At 33.4% G+C, this 19,889-nt stretch overlaps 2 protein-coding genes across 2 annotated transcripts in view; one reads left to right on the forward strand and one right to left on the reverse strand.

The window, feature by feature from the left end:
* The window catches only part of LOC123864146 (innexin inx1), a 62,511-nt gene that overhangs the window by 16,304 nt on the left and 26,318 nt on the right, over window positions 1-19,889 (forward strand). Inside the window, exon 2 of the mRNA XM_045904422.1 lies at window positions 19,382-19,762. Within this exon, the coding sequence (XP_045760378.1) occupies window positions 19,511-19,762 (252 nt within the window). The 5' untranslated portion in view covers window positions 19,382-19,510. The remainder of the gene's footprint in view (window positions 1-19,381; window positions 19,763-19,889) is intronic.
* Window positions 1,230-12,798, reverse strand: LOC123864747. The gene is made up of 3 exons (XM_045905373.1): window positions 12,463-12,798; window positions 11,929-12,378; window positions 1,230-1,254 (listed from the first exon to the last, which is right to left on the reverse strand). Exons 1-3 carry the CDS (start codon window positions 12,612-12,614, stop codon window positions 1,230-1,232), a joined length of 627 nt encoding a protein of 208 aa, XP_045761329.1. The 5' UTR covers window positions 12,615-12,798.

Below are 19,889 nucleotides of genomic sequence, written 5' to 3' on the forward strand. Positions count from 1 at the left end.
TCTTTTCTAGTTTTCTTGTAGAAAAGAAGGTTAGATAACCGTTAGGTTCATAATATTATGTCAATAGACAAATGTCAAGCTGTCAAGATGGACATTGTCTAAATACATAATTATTTATTTGAAAATGATGTTTTGGAAAACTCAAATACTTTGGATCGTCGGGGGTGTTATAAATTTTTAATTTACACTTGTCTATCGATTATTTTGTTGTATTTCATTGTAACAAATCCGAGGCCGTTTTAAAGTTATCAGCTCTTTTCTAGTTTTCTTATAAAGGTTTTTGGGTCGGGGGTTTTTAAATTTTGAGTTATTAATTATCAAAAAACAAATTGAGTTTTTAAATTCTGAGCATGTCATTAATTAGAGTTTCTAGGTCATCAAATTTTTTCATCGGTGTAATTTTGCCTTTGTGCCGAGTGAAACAATGTACTTACTGATTAATTTAGTTAGGTGACACAGTAACACGCTTGCTACCAAAACGGTTTTACATTTCGTCTGTTTTTATTATTATAAATCGCTTTGTGATCTTTCTGGCTTTTGTCACATTGTGTTCGCGTGAATTTTTCATATTCTCTGAAGCAATTTTGTTCAGTACACATGACACTCTCATTTGTTAGCATAGTGGTGATTAAGGTCGGCTTTGTTTAAACTGTCAAAAATTTTCACTGTTCTAAGCATCGATTTTGGAGCGCCATTTATATGGTTCTAAGCATATTACTTTGCTTTCAATTTTTAGATATTAATGGACCTCAGCATTGTTAAATTGCAGTGCATTTCACAAAAGTTGCAATAGTGAACGAGATACCTTAAAATCGACTTCAGTAAGGTCAAGTGTCCAGCTGGGCCTACAGCCATAGAATGACAGATCGTAATAACCTCTGATTGGCCGACACTCTCTTGGCACAGTTCATGGCACTAGGAAACTTGTACCAAAACGTCGAGCTATCCTGCACCGGGTTAGAGCGAGGGCTATGCGGGTATGCAAGGCGTCCCCATCCCGATTGCAATCTCGACCTGTCGCGTATTTTATATACATTGGCAGGCGTCACATGTTACCTACATTTGACACTAGGTAAACTATAAAACGACTAGGTACTTATCTTCGAGATTACTTCACTTCACCTATAGCCTAATATTTGATAGGTCGATTCAGTATCAAAACTAAGTCTCCTCACTCCAGTTTACTGCTCTCGGTATTTGAATTGATATTGATGCAGATTTTCTGGAATCTAGAAAGCTTTGCTAGAGCTGTATCTGTAGTATATCAATAGTTTTATAAACATGAAGCTTTTATGTTATGGGGAGGTCTATTCTTAATATCTTACAGATAACGTAGTGCGTGAACGATTGCAATCGGCTATTGAGCAAGTTGTTTGCACAACTGCACCAATACGCTAAGCTCTAAAGCACCGATCCGTGATACGGCTAAGCACCATCACACGAGTGCTTGTCTTTGTACTCGAGCAGCTTGAGTATTTGAACATTCATGTTACATACTTCAGTAAAGTGTTATGCAAAAGTGTGCAAACTTTTTGTTCGGCTGTTTGGGCCTTTGCCGAGTGTAAATATTGTGAAAAATATATTATGTTCTGTTTATATAAGCAGTAGTAAGGGATTCGCCGGTTCTGCCCCAGGCCCTGGCCCCCTCCCATGCCTCGCTGCCTCAGCCCCCTCCGTGCCTCGGTCAAGATCGAAACCTAAAAAAAAAAAAAAAAAAAAAAAAAAAAAAAAAAAAAAAAAAAAAAAAGGTTTTGGGGTACGCTGAATCGATTGCGCTCACTCCCGACGTCGTATCTCTAACGGTTGCAAAGTTAGCTTTTCGAAAAACTAATCCCTAGTTCGTTATCTAATTGCTTAATCACCTACTAATGACGCTCTATTGTTCGCGAGCTCGTTGCTTCATTGGGTTTTAAAGGAAAGTCGTGAATCATAACTACTCTTTATTAGCCTTCGAATATTGATTTAAATAACTCACATAAAAATATATCATTCTCTACTGTATTTCCATTGAATAAATCTAAAAAATCTGAACTTGTATAGTAACCCGTAAACATGAAATACAAATACATTATACAATATTCTCCACAAACTGATGTGTAATCGTTCTGTATCCGCCTTGTATTGAATTGCCATATTCTTGTATTTCTTTCCAAGAACTGCTTATGATATTTTGGTGGTGCTCGTCCAAATGAATCAAAATATTGTCCAACACCATTTGTATCTATATATATGGCTATCCAATGCGATCCTGGTTTATAATCGGGGTCTAGATTGCTTATTAAATAGGCGGGTGTTTCAACATAAATCGGTAACCGGTTTGCGGCATACACATTGTCTTGCAGACTTGGGTGGATTCTTCTTAAATATGTCTTTATCCCTATTGTATTCATATTACTTCAATACTACTGATCTTATCGCTGCCGAGGATCATACATGAATGGGACGTAAGACCATGTTATTTCAGATATATTATAAATCATCATCATCATGATCAACCCATCGCCGGCTCACTACAGAGCACGGATCTCCTCTCAGAATGAGTCTACCACGCTGGCTGAGTGTGGATTGGCAGACTTCGCACACCTTTAAGAACACTATGGAGAACTCTCAAGCATGCAGGTTCCCTCATGATGTTTTCCTTCACCATTAAAACAGTGTTATTTAATTAAGTACTTGAAACGCACAAGACTTCGAAAAGTTAGAGGTGCGTGCCTGGAAGTGCGTCTTAACCACTAGGCTATCACAGCATAGTCTTATTAAAAATAATGGTCCATAACTTAAATAAAAACAAAAAATATTTCTTGTATCAGTGTTTTATTACAAACCTTAATAATAATGTAGGTACAAATTATAACTTAATCTATTTACAGAAATTAGGTTTCTTAGCTGCTATAGTCCACGCTTACATTACGATTTTTATCAATTTCAATAACATTGTCAAACTCTGCATATACGATGCAGTTTATCGTTTCAGGAATAGCTGAATCAAAGCGAACTTCTAGCCTCACACTACCGTGCTTTATAAGATTCCAATGACTAGAGTGAGCTGATAAATCAGGAGTTAAATCGAATGCTAAGAGACAATAGCCTTTTGCATATTGTTCCCTAGATATTCCGTTCCCTTCATTTAAAAAATGGATTCCCGTGCCTGAGAATAACGTATGATAGGCTGAACTGAAAGTATTATCATCGAATGATGGTTGCAAAGCTTTTGAAGGTATTTGTTGGCCATCAATATATAAACTAAATGTATTCATATGATAATTTTCAAAGTTGAATGGATTTTTCGTAAGAGTTCCATTAAATGCTGCGTTGTTAACAAATCCGACAATACATCTTTTAGGAACTTGACCAAGAAAAATATTATCGAGTGTTTTACCCTGAACCCCTGAAGGAATTGTTAAAACTTTAACTTCCGCTCGAGTTATTGGATATTTTGCAGTAGTAGATGCTAAAACTTTTTGATGTGCAAGTAATACAGTCGGATTGATCCGCGCGCGTCGAACTATAAGGGTTGCATCCGTGATACACACTTTAAGTTTTAAATCATTTGAAGAAGCCATAAGACTGAAAGTTTCCCTTGAGCGAATTAATTTAACACACATCTCAACACCATTAATCAAAAATTTTTCCTGGTTGAATATATCACCATGTAAGTGTCCAATCATTTCTATTTCTTTACTTTCGGCTGCAAGACTCTGTCTTTTAGTAAAACCTGTATTTTTTTCATCTACTGAATCCATATTCCCCGCAGTATCTTCATACCAAAGACCGCAAGTCAGGTGAGATTCTTTTGCTGCTGGCGCATAGTTTAATAATGTCTCAATGTAAGCACGGTAAGCGTATGTATTGTTTGGAGGTGAAATGAGTTTTTGATTCAAGTATACATCCAGCTGACTGAAGACTGAATGTAACCAATTGTTAATTGGAGCTACAACTGCAGATGAACTAAGTTTTGATAAGTCTTGATTCACTATCTTAGCTTTTAAATGGATCAACGTATGAGACAAATCTATGTAGTCTTCGCTCGTTCCAGGTATTTGAAATTCTATCGGTCCATCATCAGCAAGGGATGAAATGGGTTTGTAATGAATCCATAATCCATTTTCTATACTTGTTTGCGTTGATGGCAAAGCAAACAAATCTAACTCTGATTTAATACACTCACATGAATGATTATGTAAAAAAGACATAATTAATTAGAAAATATATCTTTTATTTTATTTTGACTGAGCCTTGATTTTTTAATAGCTTTCACTTTAGCTGTCAGCGGTTGAATGAATGAAGATTGTCGTTTTCTTTTAGTTATATATCCTGAGCCAGACATATTAATTCTGTCTATCTTGTCATGAACTTTCCTTTTTAAGTTTGAACTAGCTTCCTTAAGACGAGTTTTGATAGAATCTTCCAAAGGTCGTGCGCTAACCATATCCGATAGAAGACCAACACCTGCATTTAATGCTTCTTTTCCTACAGCTCGAGCACCACTAGAGAGTAGTGGTAAAATAGACCTAAACAATCCTCCAAGAAAACTCCCAATACCATGACCACGTTGATATGGTACACCTTTATAAATTACTCCAATACCTGACCCAGCCTGATGTGAATAATATTGCTCGTAAGGACAAGTTATCTTTTGATAAGGATCCATTATAATTTTCTAAAGTGAAGTTTAATACACACAGTTCCAAACTGGAATGGGATTTTATTGCCTGTGCTTGACCTTATATCTATTTCAATAGTATCAAACTCCCGCCGCATAACAGGTAAATAGTGAGGTGGTGAGAAAATATGCATTTTATTTGCTCCATATACATATGTTGCCGTATCTAAAGGTACAATTCTGAGAAGAGGAGCCATTACATCCCCCACAATTTGCGGTTCTATTATATCACAATAAACAAACAATTGAGATGGCAACCCTAATTTTAAATTAGAAGGATAGCTCCCAATTTTATTTACTGCAAGATTTTTGTTTGGTTCAAATCCAAGTTGTAAACATAATTTGGTTGACAACTTAAGTGTGTCAATTGAGTTATCCAAAATTGATACTGATACGTGTTTGGTTATTTCATCATAATGAAATACTATTTCTTCAAAAGTATATCTATTTAAAGTTTCTATAACATGTTGAATGCTGTCATAGTTCATGGCCGGAATCCGTCCTTTATAGTGCACTAATGAATGTGTGTCATCATCAGGCATCAAAACCCATTTAGATGTGTTAATAACATTTTCATGTTCTTGAACAGTAAATACCGTACAAGGATATTGAATTTCTACAACTCCAACAAACCATTCACCTTCTAATATAAGGGATTTTGGTAACTTCGTTGAAAACATAGTTGTTTTGTTTTCCGGGAAGTATTCCATTGAACTATTACTAAGTAAAGTCAAATAAAAGTTTTCCTTTATCATATTTGATTTAAATTAGACTCTAAAACCCAACTGTTAAATTTATCAGGATAACCTTTCCACTTCACTAACACTTCTTTTCTGTTGCCGGAGTATCGAGAACTAATGATTTTATCTATTTTATAATTTGAGGAGGGGTCATAAAATACTTTTTGTAATTCTTTTTCATAAAAAGTTCCAACTATAGGTTCGTTTTGTAAATCTTTCAATGTGTAAACTACATGTGGGGATCTATCTATTATTGAAGATATAACAAATATTTCATCACTCCAGTTAGATTCATAACCTTTTTGAAAAATGTGTTTATATTTTGAAATTCTAACATTATCACCAACATGAAATGTAGGTAGTGAATTTTGTGATGATGGTTTGTTAGTTGCTTTTCTATCATATAAATTTCTCCAAACAGTCATTATATTGTTAGAACTAACATCACAAGGACACATCTTAATACTAGAATGAAAACTATGGTTATATGAATATACCAAGTCTTGTAAAATATCTATGTATTTATATGTATTTTTGTATGTAAAATAGCGCCACATTTTAGATTTCAGAGTTCTTTGAAACCTTTCTACAATACTTGCTTTTATATCAGGATTATTTGTAGTGTAATAATTTATATTTTTGCTTTTAAAATACTTTTTAACATCTTTAGAAACAAACTCAGTTCCTTTATCCGATTGTATGTGTGTAGGAGTCGCATTAGATTCATTAAATATACTTTCAAAACATTCGATTATTGTTTTAGAGTTTTTCTTTTTCATCGACCTAGCATAAGCATATTTACTAAAGACATCAATAACACACAATATATAGTTAAAACCATCATTATATTTCGAATAAGTTCTCATATCACTAAGATCAGCCTGCCATAATTCATTGAGATTTGATAATATGTATTTGTTTCGAGAAAACTTTCTGTGAACAGGTTTATGAAGAGTATAGGTTTCTTGTGATTGTAACCATTTCTTTACATCCGTTTTACTCATTTTACCTTTCATGGTCTTTGATAATTTATCAATGCTACTAAACCCAGCTGGGTGTTTTGGATTATAATATATATTATTAATTTCTAATAAGGGGTCCATTTTTCCCAATCAATTTTCTTCCTAATTTTTTTAATATATTTATCACCACTACCTTGTGGAGTATTTAAAGTTCTTTCATCAGATGTAGAGTTCCCTTCGAGTGATTTCATCTGAAGTTGATGAATAAAATCCGACCTCTTAGAATTTCCGATGTAAGTCAATGGTACTTTGATTGCATGTAATGCCTTGGCAAACTTTTCCCAACCTATTGGATCACTTTTTTTTAGTGGTCTCAACGAATCATTAATTAGATCAACAATATTACTTCCAGGGACTTTTTCATTATTAATTATCACTGTACCATCATCATCATCCCAATAAATTGTATTTTTACTCAAAGAAATCAAGTTTAATAACAGCTCACCTTTTTTCAAATATGATTTTGGTATAAGACTTAGTATTTGAGTTGTTGAGTAACGTGGTTGACTATGTTCATTCGAATTTTTATTTTCCTTCACTTCAGCTGTTGGTGACTCGAACGATACTAAGTCTTTATTTTCCATGTTGTTATTTTTATAACTCTTAGCTTCATTTATATTGTCAGTAATGATTGGCAACTCGATAGGTTGTCGTTCTCCTTCGGTAAAATGTAGGTATCTTTGTAGAATTTGTAGATATAAAATACATTTTTTCCGATCTTCGATATTACTATTTAAAATCTTTTGCATTTCTGCATCTAATCGGGACATAGGATTTTCAGTATTGGTATGCTGCTTTAGTTTTTCTATAAAACTAGGCTCAACAAGCAACATTTTTTTAGCATTTTCCATTTTAAACTATAGATGATACTAATCCACTCAAAATAGAACCCAAAATTAAAGGTATAAATGCTCCTCCTTTTTGAATCAATATCTTTTTTCTTAGTTTATTTTTTCCCTTGCGAACCAAAGTGCGAAGTATACTTTTAAATTTTTTTAACTTTTTCTTTCGTCTATCTTCTAGTGGAACTTTACCTTGTAATACGTTGTGAATGCACTCACAAATGCAATTTATCTCTTCTTCTTCACAGGATTTTAATAATGCTTTTTGATATTTAGGTTTAAGTGTATGCAACGCTTGTAGCAGCTCTTTATGTGTCTTTAGGCTTCGATGCATTATTTGTAAATGATAGGAATTTGATGATTCTTTAAATATTTATAATCTTTTGGTGGGATATATACGACGCAACATTCATCAGAGGGAAATATTTTTGACTTAATTCGACACATGTCATTTGTATCTTGTTTCAGATCAATCATCAAATATCCATGTGCTTCTTTTGTCGCATCCTTATAGGCATCCTCAATGAATTTTGAATTTTCTGGTGACACTTGTCTTGATAGGTATCGTATTTGTGTTTTATCACGAGGATTTTTAAAATAAATAATGTAACTTGAATTCAAAGATATATCTCTTTGTCCTTTTCCCTGATGAAATAAATTTTGAGTAATATAAAAAACACTTAAGTTTCTGTGATGACTACCTTTAGTGAAAATATCTACAATACGACCATCAGATTCTCTCATAAGATCATCAATTATAACAAGGTGAGCATCTTTGCCATCAAACATTGTAAGATCAGGAATTCCTTGATGATAGTTAACATTTGATAAATTATATAGTGGTTGCATTTCATCATAACACCAAGTAATTTCAGCAAAGTCTCTACTGCAAATTTCTTTCACATATTTTATGAAATTTGTAACAAAATTTGATTTTCCACAACCACTTGGACCAGCTACGATTGCAGTAAATGGATGAATAAAACACAACATTGTAACGTGTGTTACTTGAAAGGTTTAAAAAAAGACTGAGACATTTCAGTGACAGTATAACATTTTATTTTACTTAATATACATTATATACAATGGAATAAAAGTTCTATGAAACAAAATAAAAATCAAAAAGAAATAAATCACATTAAACATTTTTTTTTTTAAATCTATTTACAAAAATGAACTAGAGGAAAGTTGTAATAAAATACATATAAAGACGAAAGTTAAAATCAATTTCTTAAAACTATATAGTATTTACAAGTAAAAAAAATAAAATAAAAGACACATCAAATTACAATAAAAATTCCTTAAAATATTTACAAGTAAAAAATAAATAAATTAAAGACACATCAAATTACATTAAAAATTCCTTACACTACATTTCTTAAAATATCTCATTATTACTAATTTTATAATGACCCCAAGCTAATGTGTCAATATCATTTTGTAAAATATACCGCTTGGTGTCATTATACGACAGACAAGTTTTATTAATGTTTTGTGTGAAAATCGCATGTTTGATGGATCGAAATCTTAGCATATTACAATACTGAATTTTTTTATCAAGTAGACACGATCTGTAATTTTCCATGGACATATTTTTTGTGACACTTTTATTTACTCCTTTTGCTTTTGCAAAAGTTTTATGGTCCACATCCAGTGCATACATTTTTGATCTTAATCCTACGAATTCTCTTAAAATTTTCCCATTATTTTCATCTTTAAAGAATCCTAACTTTTTTTTATTTATTTTTGGATAGCCGTAAATATTATCTTGTGGATAATCGGATGTATCGAAATAATTAATTAGATCACATTTTATATCTTCATAAAAATTGTCTGTAAAAATTTGATAAATTAAACTATCTGTATCTGTATACAATAACTTAATATTCTTGTTAAATTTTTTTATCATATAATTATAATGGAATTCATACATTAAAGTTTTAGAAATGTCTAAAATACAAAAACCCAAATAAATTGGTTTGTTATAAGTTAATTTGGTTCTGCGCAACTGTATTGCTACCAAGTTATCGTTGAAAACGGCTAAGCTATGGAATTCAGGTTTAGCAATTAAGTCTTGTGCCCCTAAGACTTTACCACGATTTTCCCAATGCGTTAACATTTTAACATTGACTCTCTTTTCGATATTTTCCATAGTCTTGCCGAAAACGGAATTGTTCATTAATTTGTAAAAATCTTTCTCAAAATCTGAAGTAGCCAAAGTTCGCATATTCGTATTTAAATCTATATATGTTTGTAACCAAGGACTTTGGTTAAATTTTAATATTCTATGAATTTTAGTTAACTTTATACCCATACTAAGACATTGTTTTAGATTTCTATAATGAATTTTATATTTCGTTTTATTATTAAGATTGGGTACTAACTTGATATCTTTAGAATTCCCGATACGAAGATTTTCAGGGCATAAAGGTAAGTCGGAATGCAAATCATGAAGTTCATTAGGATACTCCAAATCGACTTCAAGAATAAAGCCAATATCCGATGTGTCTGATACTTTAAAGTTTGTTTCAGTGTTTACCCATTCAAACCCACCTGTTGGAAGATACTGGGACATGGCCCAACCATAAAGATTATTAGCGTCTAAATATGTTAGATACGATTTGGGTTTTTCCTTATCATAATCTTCCATAAACTGATTATTTGCTTTTGCATAACGATTGCTACATTGAGATATGCCTCCTCTGATCCCAGTTTTAATAAAAGCTATTTTATCATAGTCGGTCAATAACTCTAGCTCAATTTGAGTATATTTAAGCATGGCATCCCAACTTAAACCTGGAGCTGTGTAATAATGAGCTGGATCTAATCCATATGTTTTGATGCAAATATCACGAAAATTTTCATATATATCCGTTAATAACAAAACATCCGTTTGCAAATACAGATTCGAATAATCTAACATGTTTTGACAAGAAAAATGACTCCAAATATCTTTTGCATGATTATAGTCATCATCGGAAACATGGGAATTAGACAGCGAATTGTAAAATTGAGGTTGAGATGGGAGTGATGATGATTTTAAACATTCAATGGAAGTCATGTATTCATACGGATAAATACCTTTTCTTCTTAAACGACTAAAGTCATCATTATGAGGAAAGTTTCTTTTTAACGATCTAAATTGATCGTCATTGAGATTTTTTGCTAATTGATCAAGACTGCACGGCAAAAATTTGAAAGAATCTATGAATCTCAAACTTATCTGTTGGTTATTAACATTTAATATTTTTGAAAACGAAATATATCTTTCTTTATTTTGAGGTATTACTTCGATTTCACCTTCCGTAAAATTTAATGAATGAACAATGAAATGTGCGTCATAATTACTAAGATTATGTAAAATTACAGGAATATGACGGGGAGCGCGATATTTTTCCACACATGATTCATGTGCTACACCTCTTAGATTTCCAGTATGCCAGTCAAAGTCCAGAATGGATTCTCCATTCAGTCTTGATTCGCATATGTGACAGTTATGAGAATTTGCAATAGTTATTTCATCATCTTTTGTTAGTGGGTTTGGGCGTTTTTGAAAACTATTTTTTCTGCATATTAGTTTTATGTCCTCATAGAGTCGTTCCATGAATACTTTAGTGCAATCTGGACCGCTGTATGTTTCATATTTTGAAAGGCTATCATCGTATGAATATTTAATATAATATCCAAAACTATACACTTCGTGTTTCTGAATATTCTCAGTAAAAGGTTTAGAGGGATCGTTTGAACATGAATTTATTGGTTTTAAAAACGCTTCGAAATCAGCATATATTACAAATGGTATTCTTAACTTTTTATTAAACTTATCAAACTTTATTTTATTGTTTGATGATGGTTGTCCAAACCAATTTTTTTTAGATAGTTCACTGTTTGGTAATTCTGTAATGATATGAACGCAATCATTTTGTTGGTGGGTTTCTAATCTCTCCTGTGTAGGAAAATGTAAAAGACACCCATCACATAAATAAATGGCATGTTCTTGGTTTGAAATTTGCTTGCTAACTAGTCGTGACATGTTTTTAATATAGCAATAATGCGAGTTTGTTTGATTTGAGATTAATAATAAATTAACATGAGTACTATTTCGAGATTTTGTAAAATAGAGGGGACCTACAATACTATGATTTTTCTTTTCTTTATTATATTCTAAGCCAAAAACATTCACACTTATATTGTTTTGCTTTTCAACTTTAGGTATATCTGTTAATTTGACTGGAAATGATATACCATCAAATTTAAGTTTATCTGAATGCATGCTGTATGACGAGACTCTATCGGTTTTGTTATTAGCAGGAGGATATAAAGCAGAAAGTAATGCCCATTTGAAACACATATAATCAGCATTTTTAACATTTATCACCGCTTTTTTTGCTCTAATATCTTGAGGTAAATCAATATAAGATGTACCACGAAGCGGGTTAAATTTATTTACATTCATATGTAAGCATTTTATGTTTGTTAAACTCCAGCCACTGTCTTTTCTTTCAAAAGAACTAATTTTATTTTTAAAAGTGTCACATAATGATGACAGGAAAATATTTAGATCGTCTCCACGGAAAACTATATAGTTTGATGTTTGAAAGTCAAATGAATTTGTCAATTGTTTGGTTTGTTGTATAAAGTCTGCGTGTAAAATGAAGTTTACCTTAAAAACTGTATGTTCTTTGATCGACTCTTGAACTAGGAATAAAATATCATTTTTTATTGAATTCAAAAATGATTCAGGGGTCTTAAAAATCGATAAATCATCATTTTTACTATTTATCATGTACGTTATTATTCTTTGTCCAAAAGCTGAATCAATAACAGAAACATTCGATAATGATGGGTGCGACTTTAAATGATTATTTTTATGTAAATTACTTTTTAAATGATTAGAAAAATACCTTTTGGTTATAAAAATATTGCAAATATCACACTTCACTTTATTACCTTCTGAATATGCAGATGGTGTAGTGGAGTTATTTTCTGAGTATTGAACAGATGAAGTTGATGCTCCCTCATTATATTTCACTCTTTTCGCAGAGTTGTTCACTGTGGAATCATTGGACCGCTTTAAAGCTCCACCAATTTGAAGTTTCTGTTTAGTTGGGCTAGAAATAAAAAATAGAAGCATATAAAAACAATAAATAATACACATCATATAATTTTAAAAAGAATAATGCTTAAATACTTACATGATTGAATCAATTGCTTCACACATATTATACAATTCATTATCATATGCTGGATCCAGTAAATCACAATAATCCAAAGCCTCAATGAGTTCCTCATCATTAATTGAAGTGTTGAAAAATGAGCTAACACAGCTCTCAATTGTATCTTCCATTGCTAACAGTTTATAAGACCACAGAGGGAGACTTATACATTAACAGCACCAGGTGGCTTACTGACATTACTATAGGATTTACAATGTGTTTTTATACTGCTTGTATAAGTGTTACGTCGAATTAATCTCACAAATTAAATTATGGTAAGTATTTATGTGAGGTAGTTTACTAATGACAGATTAAGTTATTAATTATTAAATGAGTATTTTTTACAACCCTCTGTTTCTGCGATTTCTTTTGTAATATTATAAATTATCTCATTCGTGTTCGCAAAATTTCCATTAGCCTTTTCTGTATAATATTTGATTTTTACATTAGCATGTTTCCAGTGTTGAGACTGAGGTATTTTGGCTAGTTTTTTTAGGTCATACACCTCTAATTTAATGAGATGTGTGGCTGTCGCACCATCGTTGGAGTTCGTAGATATATATGATATACTGCCATCTTTGTTAGCTCGAGCTACTGTTGAACTAGTTTTGTTTTTATTTTTTGGGGATGACTCGAAAAAAATGTCTATATTTTCAGATTTCCTTTTCATTTTCTTTGATGGCATTTCATGATCTATGAGCAAATTTTGTGTTTCTTCTTCTACCAAATTCGCAGGAAAGTAATATTGCTTATATGTATTGTTTTCTTGACTGTTGCAAGGGGAGTACGATATATTCTGTAACAATAAAAATAAACTATCATACTGATATCATAAATATTTACATTAATTTAAAGGGAACTACAAGAAAATAAATTACACACTCACCTCCATTGTTTATCACACGACACTTCTTAATCACACACTGCTAATAAACACTTGTATGAACACAATATAGATTTAAAGTCAAACTGTACTCTCTCAGTACTCTTCAGTAGAAACGAGGTAGTAAATGTGACAGAAATTATTTATTTTGAGCTTATATAGTAAAACCAATGCCATTATCGTTAGTGAAGAATGTATTTGCACCGATAACAACTAGTTAAACAGCATATTATCGAAAAAGGTTTTGTAATCAATATTTCAAAAAGGTGGTTAGTGATTGTAACGATTATTGAACAAAGCCAAAAGTAACGTGATAAGCTAACTACCTAGATAAAGATGTATTGTTGGAATTTTCTAATGACGCACCTACAGAATTTCAAATACCTGGAATGAATAATGACTAATCGACGCGCGCGGATCAATCCGACTGTATTACTTGCACATCAAAAAGTTTTAGCATCTACTACTGCAAAATATCCAATAACTCGAGCGGAAGTTAAAGTTTTAACAATTCCTTCAGGGGTTCAGGGTAAAACACTCGATAATATTTTTCTTGGTCAAGTTCCTAAAAGATGTATTGTCGGATTTGTTAACAACGCAGCATTTAATGGAACTCTTACGAAAAATCCATTCAACTTTGAAAATTATCATATGAATACATTTAGTTTATATATTGATGGCCAACAAATACCTTCAAAAGCTTTGCAACCATCATTCGATGATAATACTTTCAGTTCAGCCTATCATACGTTATTCTCAGGCACGGGAATCCATTTTTTAAATGAAGGGAACGGAATATCTAGGGAACAATATGCAAAAGGCTATTGTCTCTTAGCATTCGATTTAACTCCTGATTTATCAGCTCACTCTAGTCATTGGAATCTTATAAAGCACGGTAGTGTGAGGCTAGAAGTTCGCTTTGATTCAGCTATTCCTGAAACGATAAACTGCATCGTATATGCAGAGTTTGACAATGTTATTGAAATTGATAAAAATCGTAATGTAAGCGTGGACTATAGCAGCTAAGAAACCTAATTTCTGTAAATAGATTAAGTTATAATTTGTACCTACATTATTATTAAGGTTTGTAATAAAACACTGATACAAGAAATATTTTTTGTTTTTATTTAAGTTATGGACCATTATTTTTAATAAGACTATGCTGTGATAGCCTAGTGGTTAAGACGCACTTCCAGGCACGCACCTCTAACTTTTCGAAGTCTTGTGCGTTTCAAGTACTTAATTAAATAACACTGTTTTAATGGTGAAGGAAAACATCATGAGGGAACCTGCATGCTTGAGAGTTCTCCATAGTGTTCTTAAAGGTGTGCGAAGTCTGCCAATCCACACTCAGCCAGCGTGGTAGACTCATTCTGAGAGGAGATCCGTGCTCTGTAGTGAGCCGGCGATGGGTTGATCATGATGATGATGATTTATAATATATCTGAAATAACATGGTCTTACGTCCCATTCATGTATGATCCTCGGCAGCGATAAGATCAGTAGTATTGAAGTAATATGAATACAATAGGGATAAAGACATATTTAAGAAGAATCCACCCAAGTCTGCAAGACAATGTGTATGCCGCAAACCGGTTACCGATTTATGTTGAAACACCCGCCTATTTAATAAGCAATCTAGACCCCGATTATAAACCAGGATCGCATTGGATAGCCATATATATAGATACAAATGGTGTTGGACAATATTTTGATTCATTTGGACGAGCACCACCAAAATATCATAAGCAGTTCTTGGAAAGAAATACAAGAATATGGCAATTCAATACAAGGCGGATACAGAACGATTACACATCAGTTTGTGGAGAATATTGTATAATGTATTTGTATTTCATGTTTACGGGTTACTATACAAGTTCAGATTTTTTAGATTTATTCAATGGAAATACAGTAGAGAATGATATATTTTTATGTGAGTTATTTAAATCAATATTCGAAGGCTAATAAAGAGTAGTTATGATTCACGACTTTCCTTTAAAACCCAATGAAGCAACGAGCTCGCGAACAATAGAGCGTCATTAGTAGGTGATTAAGCAATTAGATAACGAACTAGGGATTAGTTTTTCGAAAAGCTAACTTTGCAACCGTTAGAGATACGACGTCGGGAGTGAGCGCAATCGATTCAGCGTACCCCAAAACCTTTTTTTTTTTTTTTTTTTTTTTTTTTTTTTTTTTTTTTTTTTTTTTTTTTTTTTTTTTAGGTTTCGATCTTGACCGAGGCACGGAGGGGGCTGAGGCAGCGAGGCATGGGAGGGGGCCAGGGCCTGGGGCAGAACCGGCGAATCCCTTACTACTATAAGCATAATCAGCGCTTTCAAATCAGATATCATCACCATTACTTGCCAGCAGGTTTGATTGCAGCCAAGCGCTAGTCTTAATTATTAAAAAAAATTAATTAGTCTTATTAAAAAAAAACCGAGCACTAATATGAAAATGTGGGTGTTCGTCATCATAAATTCAACAACATATCTGAGTCTTTAAAAGCTTTTTGGGATGAATTTCTAAAAATGATTCTTTTGATCTCTAGTAGGTTTTCTACTTTTCATCTTTTGAAAAGCGGTAATCATTTCTAATACATATTGTACAATTTTCCGGTATGATTTCTTATATTCTGCAATCGCAGGTGTAATATTATGAGTTATGACCTATAAAATAAAGCAAACCATTTATAGGCGATAAAAAGTCGTTGACCTGAACTTAAAACATAAACATAAATTCAACTTCACATTTAAGACATAAAAACGATGTATATTTCCTTCTGCAAAAAGCCTAAAAATGGTTTTAAAATTGTTAACAGTTAACCAAAAATAGTATTTGATTGTGTTAAATAAACGTGCAAATGTCCTTCCTTTTGAGTTAGAAACGCTAACATGTAAATTGACCCATCACGATGTTGTTAGCAAAACCTACATACCAATATAGACATCGTGTATTTGACACGTTTCTCTATTGATACCTATAAGTATTGATATAAGGATTACTGAAAATTATATGTGAAAACACAGAAATTATAATGTGATGAATAATTGAGCAAAAATATAGATAGGGTCCAAATAATGTTATGGAAAGATAAAAAATGCATATTATAATCTCTGACGTATATCCCTAAACTCTAAAACCTGATAATTTTAGCACTGAATCTGAAACAGTTGATTTATCAAGGAACTGGATATCGATTATTTATAGTAAAGAAAGTACAAAAAAAGCTTTAGATGTAAGATCGTGCTTAGAAAGCGTTAATTTAGAAATCGCATGAAATCAAATCTTATATTCAGTTAGGCTTTTTTATGTCATTGGTATTTGTCACGTATTTATCGTATTAGCTTATTCTCGCGACATTGTTCGTTTGGATTTACATTTTTAGGGTTTCATCATCGATGGGTTTCATATCTCCAAAGAAAGAAAGGAAACCTTGTAGGATCACTTATTTGTCTGTCTGTTGAGATCTGTCACGGGAATCAAAATCTATAGGGTGTCATGAAATTTGGCAGCTACGATTAGCAATGTCCATTGCATAAGTAAAGGAAACATCCGAAAACCATGAATTTATGGTTACCATTCAATATCAATTGATAGACGCCCACTAGTGGACATAGGTCTTTCTAGTGACTTCCACGCGCCACGGTCTTGTGTCACCTGAATCCAGTGGCGACTCTTGAGGGCTTAGGTTATGTCTACCTGATAGTGAGTGCCTGTACTCGTCGTCACGTCCATTGCTGGACTCTTACAGAGACTTGCTTTGCTTGCCCACGTGCTGCGGTTTTGCGCCGCCTGGCTCTTTGCTTCTCGTTTCGATGTCGTCCATTCACCTAGTGGACGATCTCCTAGTGCTCTGCTTTCCGGCTACAGGTTTCATTCCAGCACCTTGTTACTTTAATGTCGATCGATTCTTCAAACTATGTGCTCTACCAATTGCCACTTCAGCTTTGTAGTATGTTGGGCTATGTCATGTCGGTTACTCTAGTAACTAGTTATTTTACGGGTTTCCTTACTTCTAAATTGTCACGGTACTTCTTCTTCACGGTTCTTTATTCGGTTTGTTCCATACTTGACACAGTTTATTCTGTCGCTTCTTCTGCTTGAGGCATGTTGGCTTTAATTCCCGAATGGACGAGGCGCCGGGACAACCACCACTTAGGTATAACATGTGATGTGTGGTAAACTTTGAGAAGTATGTAAACGCTTTTTTTTTCTTTCTTTTTCAGGGTTCCGTATTTCAAAAGAAAAACGGAACCCTTATAGGATTATTTTGTTTCTCTTCTTACGTACACGGTACGATTGATTGATGACAAGACGATATTGGAATCGCAATTGGTCACTTAAGCACTGATGAGTTCGGGTCTAAGGTGAACTTCAATTGGTTTCAATCTTGCGACACTGTCCGTGGCGGGAATTTAAATTGATTCATTTTGTTCATTGATACAGTTGTACAAAATTTTGGTGATGACCCAGTGATCTTGAAAACATTTAGAAAAGGTTATTAGTAAGTTCAACACGTATCGGTTTAGTTTTCTTGATTCTAGTTTCACATTTGCTTCTTTTTTTTTTAACCCCCGACCCAAAAAGAGGGGTGTTATAAGTTTGACGTGTGTATCTGTGTGTCTGTGTATTTGTGTGTCTGTGTATCTGTGTATCTGTCTGTGGCATCGTAGCGCCTAAACGAATGAACCGATTTTAATTTCGTTTTTTTTGTTTGAAAGCTGGCTTGATCGAGAGTGTTCTTAGCTATAATCTAAAAACATTGGTTCAGCCGTTTAAGAGTTATCAGCTCTTTTCTAGTTTTCTTGTAGAAAAGAAGGTTAGATAACCGTTAGGTTCATAATATTATGTCAATAGACAAATGTCAAGCTGTCAAGATGGACGTTGCCTAAATACATAATTATTTATTTGAAAATGATGTTTTGGAAAACTCAAATACTTTGGATCGTCGGGGGTGTTATAAATTTTTAATTTACACTTGTCTTTGATAGCGCTTTATGAAAACTTGTTCTTTTGACTCAACTAAAACTAGTCTTCTAGTCTAAAAGGTTTCACTCTTGACATTTTGCTGTAGCGCTTTATGCTGCCTCAAAACAACTGTGCTGTTTGGCGGCCATTTTAAATACGAAAGGATTCAACAAGGAAATAATCTGTAGCGCTAATTGCTGATATTACGCGCGAGTTTTTATTTTCTATAGCGCATAACCTCAATTTAGTGGTTTTATATCTCTTTGAAGTAGGTACTTTAGGTGTAAGATAACACTCTTTTACACATTTTTTGCCTTGTCTTTGTGATTTTAACACAATTTGTGACACGCAATATTACTTATAGATATTGATTAATTATTGGATCTATCAATCATTTGCGTGCTATTGATATTTCATCATAAATAATAATTATTATGCTGATGGCTAAGTAGTGCTAAGTAACCATTATTGCCGTTTTAATATTAATTCAGATTTGTTATTTGTAGTTTTTCCCACAGAATAAGCAAGGCCCTTTTTTCTCACGAATAAGCGATGCAAATTACATGTTTTGAATATTAATTAAAATACGGTTTATTGTGAATTTTTCAAAGTGCAACTTTGTATGGAAATTGGTCATTTGCGGGAAATGTCAATTTGTGTAAAGCCGGCTCTACACTCGGACGCGAAGTCGCGCCGTTATTTCACGCCGTGAATGTATGGCGCGATCCACGCGTGAACTGTGTTCCTCCACACTTGCAAGTTTTGTTCGTGACGTTGACGATGCGTTCACGTTCGCGCCGCAAACCCTTTGTCGCGGACTAAAAACCGACACTGAACGGGGAAAGGCGCGAAGGGCGAACGCGAAGGCGTGAACAACATCTACACTCGTGATTCGCAGTTGTCGCGAACTTTCGCGGCCGTTCGCGCCGCGAGTTTTGGGAGTTAAAATGGTTCTATTAGGCGAAAATTGTACCAGGTTTTTAGATTTAAATCCGCCTTACTGATCCGTCTATCGAAGTGAACTAATTCGTCTTTCTATTGTTCCAGATGCCGACGACAATAAACTAGAATATCGCAACGATACATTCCGCGATATCGAATCAATTGAACAAGACTGATTTTAAGTAGTATACGCACATTCCTCAGCAAATAATGTTAAAGTAGGAAAACACAAACATGTTCAAGTTACTCGGAGGCTTGAGCGTTTACTTCAAGTACCAGCCGATCAAGACAGATAATGCTGTGTTCAGACTGCACAATGTATTCACAACAGTTTTACTTCTGACCTGCTCGGTGATTATAACCGCTACGCAGTATGTCGGGCAGCCCATCCAGTGCATTGTTGGAGGAGGGCTCCCAGCGAACGTTGTTAACACTTTCTGTTGGATCACATCTACGTTTACGATGCCGGATGCCTTTGCTAGAGAGGTAAGTTTGTGATTTTTTAATTTTTTATTTAATATTATCATTTATATTCTCTAGGAAAAGTGACTTCACAAAGTCATCAAAAATGGTTACAGCGCGACATTGAACTAAATTAGTACCTATAGAACGG

This window comes from Maniola jurtina, chromosome 4 (genome assembly GCF_905333055.1).
Source record: "Maniola jurtina chromosome 4, ilManJurt1.1, whole genome shotgun sequence".
NCBI classification, from domain to species: Eukaryota; Metazoa; Arthropoda; class Insecta; order Lepidoptera; family Nymphalidae; genus Maniola; species Maniola jurtina.